Source organism: Myxine glutinosa, chromosome 7, assembly GCF_964187855.1.
Source record: "Myxine glutinosa chromosome 7, kmMyxGlut1.1, whole genome shotgun sequence".
NCBI lineage: Eukaryota > Metazoa > Chordata > Myxini > Myxiniformes > Myxinidae > Myxine > Myxine glutinosa.
The window spans coordinates 105,496,013-105,511,433 of NC_136267.1; the positions used below are offsets into that span (position 1 = coordinate 105,496,013).

Consider the following 15,421-nt stretch of genomic DNA (forward strand, 5'->3'; position numbering starts at 1 on the left):
CACCGAGAGGATGTAATAAGTAGACGGGTGATGAGGATAGTGTTTTGGCCCCGAAATTAAAAAAAAAAAAGCAAAATTTGATGATTGGTACGGTGATTAGCAGTAAATGGCAAATTTTTGATTTGTTGGATTTGGACGAGCGAAATTGATAGTAGGACCTCCCCGATGTGGTGGGATGGCAAATCCACCATCCCTCACAGACGTGTGGGGCAAATGCGCTATAGTTTATGGGGTTGATGGCAGTGAAAACTAGCCCGGGTGGGTTAGGATATATCATGTGTAGGGATCTAGCGAAGATGACATTAGGTAACGTTAAGATTAGTTAGTGACAAGGATACCTGTAGTGGGGACGCAGGTAGTTTAGTGTGGATGATAATGACGAGGGAGCGCAATAGTTTAAAGGGACGACTGGGAAGCGCAAGTTTCAGAGGGGAGTAGTTAGCTGAGATGATGCCGTGTGTTTGAAGATTGAACAGGTGAGGGTGGCACCAGGTATGATTGCACAGGTGTGCAACGACAGGTGAATGGAGAACAGGTGTATGGAATAAATGGTATGGAGTATTGGAATGGATGGTCGTGGAGTGAGTATGGTGGAAAATTGTGGAGTGGAGTGGATGGTGCGAAGGTGTGAATGGGGGAAGAGTGGACCCCCATCACGGATACCCGGGGCGGGTAGTGTAAGTGTTAGGTAGAGGGTATAGGTAAATTGTGGTTGGATATTGGCATCTGTGGTGCGAGGTGAAAGAATGGTATTTGGATGGGTGCAGTAGTGTTGTGTAAATGGCTGGGCGTGTAGCCTGTTAGTGTGTGTAGTTGGTTGGGCGCTCCACCACTGTGAGGATGTCGGCCAGGTGAGGCTGCAGGTGGGCTCTGGGAGCCGGTAGTAGTTGTTGTGGATGGGGCCCGAGGATCCGGAGGATGGACCCGGGTAGCCCAGTGCCAGAGGGCACCGAGTGGGGTGACAGAGCCAGGAGGGGCCTGCCCCAGTTAGATAGGTTAGGGTGAGGAGCTAGGTAAGCTCGGGTGGCAACTACAGTGGTGGAGGTGTGCAGGTGGGTAGACCTGCTGGGAGAGCTACACGTCGCAGCCCAGAAATTGTGCGAGGGCACCGGGAGATGAATCGGGGGAGTGAGACCCCAAATTGAGAAGCACCACAGTTTGGTCAATGGGAATTGGTTTGTAGAACCCACAGTGTAAGTTGGCCAATGGATTGGTGGGGAAAGACCCCGGGTAGTGTAAAGTGTGTTAATGTCATTTAGAAAGTAGTTAGGATGAAGTCTCCTCGCACCATCTGCATCCACTCACCTGAGGTGACAGGTACTCCACACCATGCCATGTTTTGATTATTTTTTATGATGCAAATGTTTGGATTGTGAGACGCATCATGACGTGGGTGTGACATTGTGCTTTGTTGTTCCATCTCTGCCTCCTTATGAGGATTGATGATGAATTGGGTGATGGCAAATTTTGAAGTAGAGGGATTGTGGAGACGAATTTGGTATAGAGGAAATATGGGGAAGACGTGACAGTAGTGACGAATTTGTAAATGGGTAGATTTTGTAAATATGGGGTAAGGGCAAGGGTAGTGTAGGTGACAGGGGGGTGACGTACGGTAGGGACGAGCTTTCTCACTTCGCCCTCCGTACGCATTTCGCCTTGCATTGCCTTATTGATGTGTACCCTTGTGACCTTACCCCTCGCTCAATTGTCTCTCTTTTGTCTCCCACATGACCTGTGTGCCATTGGGTGCCGAGGGGAGCGTGCGTGGGTCGGCCATTGTGCGCCCGAAATTCCCAGAACCAGCTGTCTGCATCGATGCACCACATTATGGACCACATGCCTGTGGCCGAGCACCACTGATGGACCCCATGGGTTGGGGCATGGCCCCTCTGCTGGAACTGGCCATGAGGGCCCGAAATCTTGCTGGCGGACCTTGGCCACAGGGCACCGATGCCACACAGGTGAAGCACACGTAGTCGGCCCTGTGGGCCATAAATAAAGAAAATAAAAAGGACACATTGGGCACACTTTATTGAAAATAGGCCGCCAGTAAGCAAAGCAAAAGAATGACAACATCTGGAAGACCAAATAATAATAACCAGCAGAGGGAGCCGAACAGCAAGAGATCACCTGCAGGGTTAGGGGTTGTTTGGTTATTTTTATTCATGAACAGTGATGACTGTGCACCGATTGGTGCTTGAGGGTGCTTTGGTGCGTTTTTGGGTGCTTTAATGGTGCATTGATGCAGAGCAGACTGTTTCCCCCCCCAGAAAGAACAATCACAGGTCCTGGGTTAGTCTTGTAAATAAAAGTAGCGTCAAGTGTAAATAATGCTCCCCACCGTCAGTGTATAGTTTGAAGACCATTCCGCAATTCGGTTAACTGTGGGCGTAAGTCTGTTAGGCAGGGTGCAATGGAGCAGCGGGACACATTTATTTATGTTTTAAGACTGTCGCACTCAGGGTCAGGTTAAAAGTAGAGGGAACTACACCTACGTGTCACACTAAATAAAAGTTGTAGGCCCGGGACGTGCCTAAGAGGAGGAGGGTGCAGTGTTGCGGAGATGAGGACTGTATTTTTTTGATTGTGTGCTGTATTATTATTATTATTGTTTATTCTGCGCCCCCCTGCCTCCGGAGCTGTGTAAAGGTGAAAGGGCATCCCATAATTAGTCCACAAGCATACACGTCAGCCAAGTAATAGAATACCCCTGTTGATAGTTATCTCTTATTCTGTGTTTTAGGGTAAGGCTGTGTCTCCCATTAATTGAAGTACTCCATTGCACCAGTGAAAGAGAATAGATCCCCTTTCATTCCCATCCCCAAAATCTCCATTTCCTTCACATCCCCTTTCGTCATTGCCGAGCCTCGATTGCCCATATTACCTCCCCTCCAAAACCACCATTGAACATGTGCTCTCGTCGGAGAAGAAAGGCGTGCCCGCCCGTCGTCATCAAGGGCGGAGCCAGAGGGTCGCGCGACCAACCAGGGCCGAGGTGAGCACCCCGATGGGCGTGTCCTGAAGGCCGGCGGCTTAATCGCCGGAGGCGTTATAAAAGGCGCGCGCAAGAGTTGGTCGAGAGTCGGTCGTCAAGAGAGAGTCGTGAGGAGTCAGTCAGTGGAGTCGGTGGTCAGTTGGTTGCGTTGGTTGCGGTGAGGAGTCGGTGGTGGTGGTCAGTTGGTGGCGTTGGTTGCGGTGAGGAGTCGGTGGTAAAAAGTGAGTGGACCAAGAAAGAGTTGAGGGGTTGGACCAGACGAGTCGGACAAGGCCTGGCAAAGCACGCGACGTCCACAGCAGCCACAACAGCAGCTTGGGGGCCTGAACGGCGGTTTGGAGCAGGGCCGTGAAGGAACGGCGGCTGCTAAACGCGCCGGTTGTGCTGCAGGACCCCCTTGGACCTTCCTCCCCCTCCAGCCATCCACCTCCTGCCATTCCATCCTTCTTGTGTACGTGAGTTTGTTCTGTTTGTTCTGTCCTGGGTTAATTAAGTCTGTATAAGCTAGTATTTTCACTGTGTCACCTGCGTCTTATGTGCTTGTAAATAAACGTGACTGCTTTCTTTTTGCTTATGTGTGTAAATAGTCAATAAATTCAGTAGTATTTCCAAACCTTTCTTTGCCTTCGTTTTCCTCTTTGCATTCATCGTTTTAGTCTTTTCCCTCATTGAGCAGCCGCGGTGCGATCTGGTCAACGTCGGGTGGAATCGGGTTCTAATCGGGGAGTAACTGTTCGGTCGCGGTTGGACCATCCGCTCGGCCCATCATACCATCTAGACCGCGATCAGTAACAATATATATATAACCACATATATATAACCACTTTTCGCACTTGTGTTAGTGTTGAAAAACCACTTTTCGCACTTGTGTTGGTGCAGGAAACCACTTTTGCACTTGTATTAGTGTGGAAAAAACACTTTTCGCACTTGTGTTAGTGTTGAAAAACCACTTTTCGCACTTGTGTTAGTGTTAAAAAACCACTTTTCGCACTTGTGTTGGTGCAGGAAATATATATATATATATATATATATATATATATATATATATATATATATATATACCAATATATACCAAATATATACCAATATATATACCAATACCAATATATATACCAATATATAGTATATATATATATATATATACCAAAAACCAATATATATATATATTGTGGTGCTGTGCACACACAATTCGTTTGCCAAGAAGGTAGGCCACAACGCGTTGTACAAACTGAAATGCTTTATTAACAGCTAGCACGTAAGCACTGGGCGGGCTCGACTATCGAGCCCGCATATATGTCCCGAGGCCACGCCTTGCCCCCGGGCGTGGCCGGTTGGCTGAAAGGCGGGGCATGTCCTTAGCTCCAACCTGCGCCTCGTGACGCCTTCGCTCCGGTCGTGGCCCGAGTTGCGCTTCCACGCCCGGACGCTCGCGCCACCCACTGGTGCACGGAATTATTGCCCACTGACAATGTGTTAGCCACAATATATATATATATATATATATATATATATATATATGTGTGTGTGTGTGTGTGTGTGTGTGTGTGTGTGTGTGTGTGTGTGTGTGTGTGTGTGTGTGTGTGTGTGTGTGTGTGACACCGTCTCGTGAGCAGGCTATTGCTCCTAATCCTATGATTGGCAGTGAGTGTCCTGGAAGTGGTGGCGGAAAGAGAGTGGCAAGTTGTCAGGGTGCACCTATGGCACTTTTCCATTGCACAGAATGGTTCGGTACGGTACGGTAATCCCTGTGTCGTTTTTCCATCGCACAACAGAACCGTGAAAATAGGCGGAGTTATCTGAAGTGACGGAAAAAACGCGACCGCTGTGGTGTTGTCATTTCTCATGCCACACTAAACTGTGAACAGCTCAACAACTATGGAGGAACTTGAAGCTGTGTTTTACTTTTTCGTCGGGTTTTGGTTTCATCTGAACATGAGTTTTTTTTGGCGAAATGCAAAAAGAGAGAGAACGTGTTTGAGAAGAAGCTGAAAGATGCCAGAAAGAGGACATGGTTTTCCATGTATTTTTTTTTGATTCTTATCACTTATGCTTTAGCTATCTTCTCTCCGGAATTGTGATATTACAAAATGGCGGGTGGGTCTGAACATAGCGTAACGGTTCTGTGACGATTGCGATTGATCAATCAACAGTCTGCAGTATTGCTAGCTCCAACCATTGCTAGCTCCACTCCACCCATTCGGCTCGCTTGGTACCTATCCATAGCAAGAACCAAATTTAACACGGGTACTTAGGTACTGTTATGGATTCGGCCCTAATTATTGTTGGTATTAGTATTACTAGGGCATGCCCGTACTATATCTATATCTAAAATTATATCCCCCCCCCCTCTATTTACATGAAATGGTTTGGTCCAAAGCGAACGGCTTGCGAGTACGGTGACAATCCCCCCCCCCCTCTATTTACATGAAATGGTTTGGTCCAAAGCGAACGGCTTGCGGAGTTTGGTAAAGAAAAGAAATCGCCATAGCGTGCCCAAACGCGCAGGAAAGCGAAAGAATCGCAAATTTAAGGAAATGCCCGTACTTCCGTAAGGAAGAGAAAAAAAATGAAAAGGAAAAACATTCCAAACCGCGAGGGAAAACAACACGGCATGTCGACACAACAACGTGTCCTGTGATTGGCCGTACGTGGCTGCCAGTAGCTGCCCCCCAAAAAAAGCTTTCACCGTCCGGCGACTGAATTTAAGGGGAAAAATAAAACGCTCTTCGCTTAAAACAACGCCCTTCGCTCTGACTGAATTGGGACAATGTTTTTATGTTTTTAATTGAATTACTATCCGTAATGGCGCACGCTCTCACGGGAGCTCCGGAAGGTCGCATATCGCAGGAAAGCGAAAGAATCGCAAATTAGTTTTAAAACATAGTTTAACGCCAACATAGCGCCAACATAGTTTGCCGACGGGAAATAAATGAATACGCTCTCAAATGTGCCATCCGAGGCAGAGTGTGTTCGCCACGTTCGGCACACGTGATAGCTCGCTGCTCTCTGATTGGTTGAATCGTTTTTTGGACATAGCTCGGTAACTACTTCTGCGATTAATTTAAAACCTTGAAAAGGCACATCCTCGGGTCCCCAGCAATATACCTGGCAAGTTTAAAGTATATCGGACCCGTGGTTGTCGAGAAACAGCGGTCACAGACAAACACACACACAGACACACACACACACACACACACACACACACACACACACACACACACACACACAGAGAGATTGCTGGAATTATAGATAGATTGTTGGTTCTCCGTAAGGGTTATTGTGGTTAAAAGGTTTAAAAGCGTTCATGACAAAATGATGCCGGAAATCGGATAGGGTACTGGAAGAGGTGGAGCGAGGAAGAAGAGCGCATGAGGGAGAGGCGAAACGAGGCGTTTGGTAACAGCTCCGCACCCAGCGTGGTAGAGCGTCCATGGAGAGGGAACTTTGAGTCTTGGAAAGGAATCTCATGTGATCGTTGATAGCGCGGGTGTCGGGGAAAAGCCTGCGAAGCCAGGTACAGGTGGGAGATTCCGGAGAATCTTCGCCTAGCGGCTGCAGCCCGAGGAAGAACCGACCACCATTTCGGGGACCTCGCGCATCGTTCGCGGACCCTTGGTTAGTCGCGTCCGCTGGTCCCGCCCTCCGGTGGTTTGCCGAGAATGTGTGTGCGCGACCGCGGCCTTTGCAGAATACGGTGCGGTTCGCGAAGGCACGGTGTATGTGCATGTTTGGATAGCGTCTTTGGGATTCCTCTTTCCACCGCCAATTGGGGTGGGCTGGGACCACGTGACGGTCCCCGCCTTACCTACATCTCCTTACCCACCTCATCGCCATCGCCTCTTCGCCGGGAGCACCGTTGTGTTCTAGAGACATTGAGAAGGGCTCTGCTTCAGTCCCTGGGGGTGCCGTGAGTCTGAGCTAGGGTACCATCTTAAGATTGGATTGCAGGGTTGATTGCCCCCATTGTTGTATGGTGCTTTTCGTGTGCTTTTAATATATTGTTTGTAAGGGGGATTGGTTGTTTCAGGTAGGAGGGGATTGTTTTTGAGATGTACACATCTATATGTATATATAGATGTGTAATAATAATCCATATATATTAGCGAATACCACTTGTTGCTTCGCTGATGGGAATACTGATGGGTGCTGAAATCATGAACCAACTATCCTCAGTCTGTGACATCTTGTGAAGTTAAGCATCTTATTGCTATTTTGGTTCCTGGTTCCAGACCCATGGGAACCAAAACATGTCTCATAACCATCTCTATAAGTGCCAGTCAATGCATATTGTAGTCCTCCAAACCTAGAAGACTATTTTGTCTAGGGCACTGATCAACCACCAACTTGAGTGCGTCGGAGAATGCCTCCTTCTCAGCGAGATCACTCACCTTAGTCGGAGCATATACAGAGACCAGGGGAATGACACCCTGAGTGACAAATCCTCATTCTCATAATCCGCGTGTTGGCTGGTGTTGCTTCAACTGCTATAGGAGTCATCTTGTTGGACACAGCTACAGCACCTCCCTCGGAATGGTAACCATCAGAGCGACCATACTAGTAGTAGGTGTAGCCACCTGCCACGATCTCACCACTATCTGGTCTCCAAACCTCAGAAAGTGTTGCAATACTGATGTCCAGATGTGGGAGCTCAGATGACAACAGAGACAAGTGATAATCCTCTCTTAGAGTGAAATAGGGACATTCCAGGCACCCACCTGAGGGGACCGCCTCAGATTAACCCGAGGAAACCATAGTGTGGTGGACGATACTTCAGCACCACCCAGACACACATAAGCACAACCGGACCCAGCATGGTTGCCCCATTGTTTCCACCCTATCATCAGAGACAGGGGGTTCTGAAGGCTTTGCCCCAGTTCCATCTGGTGTGCGGCCCTGCAAATACTGACGTTCATGTCATGTTACATCTCGGGTTAGTGTGCTGCTTACGAAAAACACGATTATTCCTGGTGGCAAACCTCCTAACTGGTGACAATCAGGGCACAGACAATGTGTTGTGTGGTAAACGACACTTGTTGCTAACAGGTCGTGCAGTAATTATTGTGCTCAGCTGCCTCAATGGGACTCTATATGTGCTCTGCTGCCTTGTCAAGTTAGGAGGTTTGGTTTTTGTATTTAGTAACGAGTTTATTATGGTCACAAATAAATGATTTGCAGTAGTATGTCTTCCTGACGAGCTCATAACAAGGGTGAAATCTGGATCTACGACTCTCCTTTCATTTATTAGTGACCATCAAGGCATAAATCTTGGTGTGCAAAGACCCGATTGCCACACGGACGCCATCCTAGTTGGGAGGTGATGTTGCGGCATAATGTCAGTGTCATGCCACATCTAGGGTCAGTGAGCTCCTGACCCAAGGTCAGTCTGCTATGAGTCACAAATAATGCAATTGTTTCCATGAATATAATGAATATAACAAATAAATAATGAAAGAAGGTTAAGGGGAGTGGGGTGCGAGAGCGAGGGCACGAATAATAACACAGAAATAATAACTACAGCACTAATAACAATGCCAGAAGAAATAATATCCATTAACTCAGGGAAATGATAGGCGGGATCAATCCGGTAATGGTTGGCATATTTGACCACAGCTCCTTGTCAGGTGAAAATGGTGAGCAGCATTGATGAGAAGGGTGTTTGACTATCTCATGGAGTTGTAGATGGCCAGACGTTAATAAATTGGCAATTTCACTTTAAGAATATGGAACACCCTTGATCATCAAACTCCGCCACAAACGATGTATTAACAATAAGTTGCAAGCCTTTTTGAAAACGTGACAAAAAAAGATCACCCATGCTCTCTTCGACTCTCACTGCTCCGCCACTTCCCCCTTCTCGTCCCTTTCCTTTCTGCCACTCATTCACTCATGTGCAATGTCTTTGTCTCCCTGTTCTCTTTTGATCTTCTGTCAGTCTGTTAACCTCCTGCCCTCTGCCGCTTAGCTCCTCCATGAGCAGATTTCTGTATACAAAAAAAAGAAACTCCCTCTCGTGATGTTTAGTAACGAGTACATGCCGAAAAAAAACTCCCTCTCGTGATGTTTAGTAACGAGTACATGCCGAAAAGAAGCTCCCTCCCTTCGGCTGAAAAACTAGGCTGAGGCTATGAAACTCCCCTAGGCTGAATTGCAGAATGTCACAAATTCTCACATCCAAATATGTCATATCTGTACTCACCCTAACAACAACCCTAACAACTAATAACCCTAACAACCCGAACAACTAACAACCCTAACCCTAACAACCCTAACAACTAATAACCCCAACAACTAACAACCCTAACAACTAACAACCCTAACCCGAACAACTAATAACCCTAACAACTAACAACCCTAACAACTAACAACCCTAACAACTAACAACCCTAACCCTAACAACGCTAACAACTAACCCTAACCCTAACCCTAACAACTGATTACCCTAACAACTAACCCTAACCCTAACAACTGATAACCCTAACCCTAACAACCCTAACAACTAATAACCCGAACAACTAACAACCCGAACAACTAACAACCCTAACAACTAATAACCCTAACAACTAACAACCCTAACAACTAACAACCCTAACAACTAATAACCCTAACCCTAACAACCCCAACAACTAACCCTAACCCTAACAACTAACGACCCTAACCCTAACAACCCTAACAACTAATAACCCGAACAATTAACAACCCTAACAACTAATAACCCTAACAACTAACAACCCTAACCCGAACAACACTAACAACTAATAACCCTAACAACTAACAACCCCAACAACTAACCCTAACCCTAACGACTAACAACCCTGACCCTAACAACCCTAACAACGCTAACAACTAACCCTAACCCTAACCCTAACAACTAACAACCCTAACCCTAACAACCCTAACAACTAATAACCCTAACAACTAACAACCCTAACAACTAACAACCCTAACAAATAACAACCCTAACAACTAATAACCCTAACAACTAACAACCCTAACCCTAACAACCCTAACAACTAATAACCCTAACAACTAACCCTAACCCTAACAACTAATAACCCTAACAACTAACAACCCTAATCCCAACAACTAACCCTAACCCTAACAACCCTAACAACTAATAACCCTAACAACTAACAACCCTAACAACTAACCCTAACCCTAACAACCCTAACAACTAATAACCCTAACAACTAACAACCCTAACAACTAACAACCCTAACCCTAACAACGCTAACAACTAACCCTAACCCTAACCCTAACAACTGACAGCCCTAACAACAACCCTAACCCTAACCCCAACCCTGACCCTGACCCTAACCCTAACCCTAACCCTAACCCTAACAATAGCAATGGTTGTTGGTACATAGTAAAAATTTAACTGTCTGATTGGTATTATTAATTTATATGTGAACTAGCAGGATACCCATAATAAACAAGAAAGAGCAATCAGAGATTGCAGACCCTCACCAGGACGTGTTTGCGTGGTGTATTTTGTGTGTTTATTAGCTGCTGTGTCTGTGTGGTTTATTGACGACGTAGATTTATGTTCAATACAATATGGCTGCTGAACCACATAACCGATGACGTCATCAATTGAATTCGCCCATACAATTTTGGTAAATAATACGAAAAATACGAACAAATAATACGTAATAATACGAACAAAATATCTGAAAAAGTTGTGGACGGATTCGGACGAAATTTGGCAGAGATGTAGCGTATGTGACAAGGACGAAATGATTCGATTTTGGTGAAGATCCGGATTCGGATCCGGCTACTAGAATTTTAAAGTGATTCTTCACCATTGGGAGATAGGGTCAAAAACGATACATAGCAGGATATCCCAAAAAGTTGTGGACGGATTTGGACGAAACTTGGTGGACCTGTTCGGTGTCTGACAAGGACAAATAGATTCGATTTTGGTGAAGATCTGAATATGGATTCGGATATGAGAATTATTTAATTTTTAAGTGATTCTTCAACATTGGGAGATAGGGCCAAAAACGATACAAAGCAGGATATCTCAAAAAGTTATCGATGGATTTGGACGAAACTTGTTGGACAGGTTGTGTGTTTGACAAGGAAGAATCGATTCGATTTTGGTGAAGATCTGAATATGGATTCGGATATGATAATTATTTAATTTTTTAAGTGATTCTTCACCATTGAGTGATATGGCCAACCAGGTGGAGGTATGCTCTCGACTGAGTGCCGTTCTAGTTTCGTTATGTTATGAAGAGCTTTCAAAGGAAGAGAAATGTTATATTGGCACATGTCTTATTATTTCAGTGTTTCAGTGTTTCAGTGTTTCAGTTTTGGTCCAATACGCTTCAGGAGAAGGTTTATGAACATCTTACCTCCACCAAATGGTTGTCGGGTCCGTACAGGTCTTTATCCAATTCAATCACCAGGCTCTTGAAAAAAGATGAGAATTTCCGCTTCTGCTTGTTGGCGTCAAACTTGTTGTAGGAGGGCTGTTCATAGGAAACACACCTGCATTTACTATATACACATGCATGTACATCCTTTATAATAATTAAACAGATGTCAAGGAAGATGCAGAAAGTACATTCAAAACCAGATTTACACAAGTATAGAACTCAAAAAAGTGCTTTTATTACCTCCGCCACCGAAGATGGATGGAGGTTATGTTTTCACCCCTATCTGTTTGTTTGTTTGTGAACAGGATATCTCAAAAAGTTGTGGACAGATTTGGACGAAATTTGGTGGAGAGGTTGGGTATGTGACAAGGATGAAATGATTAGATTTTGTTGCAGATTCAAATCTGGATCCAGATCAGAGAATATTTTAAAGTGATTCTTCACCATTGAGTGATTGGGCTAAACCCGATATATAGTGTGATATATCAAAAAGTAATGGACCGATTCGGATCCGAATCCAGATCTGGCCTACCAGTGGGATACAAAACGTAAACTGTTCAGTGTGGCGGAGGTATACGCTCGACCGAGTGCCATATTCTAGTTGAATAAGTGAATGGCTTTATTGTGGACTAGCCGAATGCACCCGGTGTTGCCCGGATTGTTTTTGAATGAATTTGCTACTATAATTCAGCCTTTACTCGTGGCCGTAGAAGATTGACTACTATAATTCAGCTCAGCCTTTAATTGCGAAATGGGCCCAGCTCGACCGGAGCGGCCTCAACCAGCTTCGCCACCTAGCCTAAAACCTTCCCGGGGCCCGTGCTAACATTTTTGGTTCTTTTTGAATGAATTTACTACTATAATTCAGCTTTTACTCGCAGCCATAGAAGTTTGACTACTATAATTCAGCTCAGCTTTTAATTGCGAAATGGGCCCAGCCCGGCTGAGGCAACCTCGACCGGCCTCACCACCTAGCCTATAACCTTCCCGGGGCCCGTCCCGACATTTTTGTTTCAGAGATTTCCTCCTATCTTTCACCGTTCAGGAGATTAGCGTGTGCAGACAAACAAACAAACAAAAACTTTCTTTTATTTATATTGATAGATAACTTAGAGGCAATTTGGGAAGTAAACGGAAGTGGGGAGGGAAGTGGGTAGGGAAGTGGGTAAAGTACAAACTGAATAAAAAGATGAATAGGAGGCCCACAGGAGTTGATATTGACCACTGTATAAATAATTGCTTCATTTTGTACCAAACTGCAGTTTGCCGGTTTTTTTTTTTTGTTTGTTTTTTTGGTTTTTTTTACAGAATAGTAGGTTCAGCTATATGTGGAGAATGGAATAGAGCAAAATATTACACCATTCCTTTATACATGGCGAGCCTGGTGTTGGCTTAATGGTTAGGGTGCTGGCTCGAGATCCTAGGATCCTGAGTTTGAATCCCGGTCGATCGTTGAATTAACGCCAGAGGGGTTGACTCAGCCTGTCTTCCTTCTGAGGTTGGCAAATTGAGTACCAGCTCACTGGTAATTGGGGCACTGCATCAGCGGCACAAACACACTTCCAGAGAAATGATGCAACCAGCAGGCACAGGCTGCCTACGAAGCAACAACATTCATGGCGTGGGGAAAAAAACAACTAAATGTCAATTGTATTACTCCCACTGCATTCTAATAGGTAGTTGAATTTAGTAATAAGGTTGGCAAGATAGTCTCAAAGCAGTCTAAACCTGGATTTGAATCTGGGCCCAGCTATAAACTGGCAGCCTGGTGTTTCGCAGGCAAGGCGAGGAATCAATGTCCCACAGGTGGATGTTAAACTGGACATACCCTCTGCCATTATTAGTTAGTGGACATTAACGATCCCATGGTGTCCTTCTCGTACAGTAGGTGAGTTACCGCCAGCACTCTGGACAAATTATAAATTTCTGCATCCTCGAGTAGCCTGCGTAACACTGGATATTGGACATAACCCTAACATCCCAGCACCATAAAAGCAAATGCTCAGACAGGACAACCAAATGAGATTCACTGATCCCAACGGCTAATGACATCTTTATATATCCTGTAATACCATGAAATTCTGGATAAGTTTACACAACGATGAAACAGTTCAAAGCCTGCTGTCCTTTACAACACCCAGAGGACATCCTCTAGGAGTCTCTTTAGCAGGAAGATAGTAACGTGAATATCATTCAAACCCTCTGCTGTTCTCATATCTTGCTCACAGAGTACAATATGGCATGCCATAGAATATCCATATAAGTGAGTTTCACTACTCCAGGGGGCTTGAGCCTGTTGTTGAGGCCCAGAAAACAAGTTGCACAATAGACCCTTCTTTTGAGTGTAGGCCTAGGTAGTGACCATAAAAGTGTTCTCATCCTCACTCAAGATGGTTTAAATATATGCCAGATCACCTTGCAGCTCATCGCTCGATTAACATCACCAGCAGGTGATATTCAATTATCAGAACAGTAGGCAGGTGTAGCATCTATAAACGTAGTCCCAGAGGTTTTACTAATCAACCACGTCTCTGAGGAATACAACAGGATACTCTCAACACATGACTTCAATAGATGCATCTTGAGTTCCTGATCCAGATGTGACTTCAAAATTTTGTCGAGATGCAAAGCAAACACATGTGCTTATTACTTCCTAGCGATGAAATCATCGAAGAAGTCTGAAACAAAGGATTCCCTGTTATTAAACATGTCTACCCTTTCAATCGTGGCACCTTCACTTGTTTTAAACAGGAGAGGAATCGCTGATGTTCGTGAGAACACTGCCTTCTCCGAATCATTGTGCACCGGACTTGGTGTCGGAATGGTTTGATCATCCCCTCTGAGCCTGGGAAGTCGGCGGCTTCAAACTCGACTTCAGCCGTGTCATACAAAAGACTTGGAAATGGTGTACGCTGCTTCCTTGCTCGACAGTGAGCATTTGAAAAGAATAGAGCATGAACAGCTATACATGGGAAAACAATTGCCCAGCTTTGATGGGCCCAATGGCCTCCGCCTGGCCTGAAGTTCCTTGTTCGGGAACTCCTCAAGTTATAAATAGTTTTAAACAGCAAATTTTATGCAAGGAAGTGCATACGGTACACACACAGAAGAATTGAGTGATTCTGTGGGTAGACTGATCTCATCAGCAAAGGCAGGGTCATGTCAGAAAGGCTCCAGGGAGTGGATCTCATCTTCAGAGACCCCCGGAGTGAGTGACCACCTCTCATTTCTGACCATCTACTTAATGCATGGATGTGGACACCTTGTTGGCTTTCAGGTAATAGTAGAGAATCTCTCAGTGCTCTCCTCATTGGATAGTCCAACATGGTTCTGAAGAAGAATTGGATAACAGCGTCTTATTTGCAACACAGAAGCTGAAATCCCAAATATGTGAGTCGTACCATTAGGCACGAAAACAACAGTCGTGGAATCATCATTGATTAATGAATGGATTTGAGAATCAAAGGCTTTGAACCCTCTCTCAAAAGGATTGGCCTCCCATCGCCACTACACATGATAGTGATTCCACCTGGGAATGCTACCACAAAAGCCTACTCTGTCATGCACCGGTTTATCCCATCCCGTCTGTGGCTTTCTTACATCCACCCTCAAGACCCTGGTACACTCAAACCTGTGGAGAGGCAGTTGTGGTCAAGCAGCTTGATTTCTCAACATGGAAGGTACCTTACTGAGAGCAACTTTAGTTCATTCTGCGAGAATCACAAGTGTGTGTCCATCCTGACACACGCCAGAAAACACCAGCTTGCAAATCACGAGGACAAACTCCACAACCACTCTCCTTTCTCGAAGTTATGGTGGTACCTTGTCAAGTCTGTCCCTTGTGTATGCTCCCCTCAACACCCTCCCTCACCTCATATTGGCATTACTGCCGACTCTACGCAAGATAAGAGAGAACTCAGTGTTTGTCTCCAAATCTCATGTACCGTATCCATCCCGCTCTGTTTCCATCATGGCCTCTCATACCCACTGTTTACTGGAATCTGTATCCTTCTCACCCAAGAAGTTTGAGAAAGTTCTGTTTAGCCTT

General features: G+C 45.3%; 1 protein-coding gene across 1 annotated transcript in view; it reads right to left on the reverse strand.

Moving 5' to 3' along the window:
• The window catches only part of LOC137431605 (SWI/SNF-related matrix-associated actin-dependent regulator of chromatin subfamily D member 1), a 179,853-nt gene that overhangs the window by 49,194 nt on the left and 115,238 nt on the right, over positions 1 to 15,421 (reverse strand). Inside the window, exon 6 of the mRNA XM_068123124.2 lies at positions 11,350 to 11,466. Within this exon, the coding sequence (XP_067979225.2) occupies positions 11,350 to 11,466 (117 nt within the window). The remainder of the gene's footprint in view (positions 1 to 11,349; positions 11,467 to 15,421) is intronic.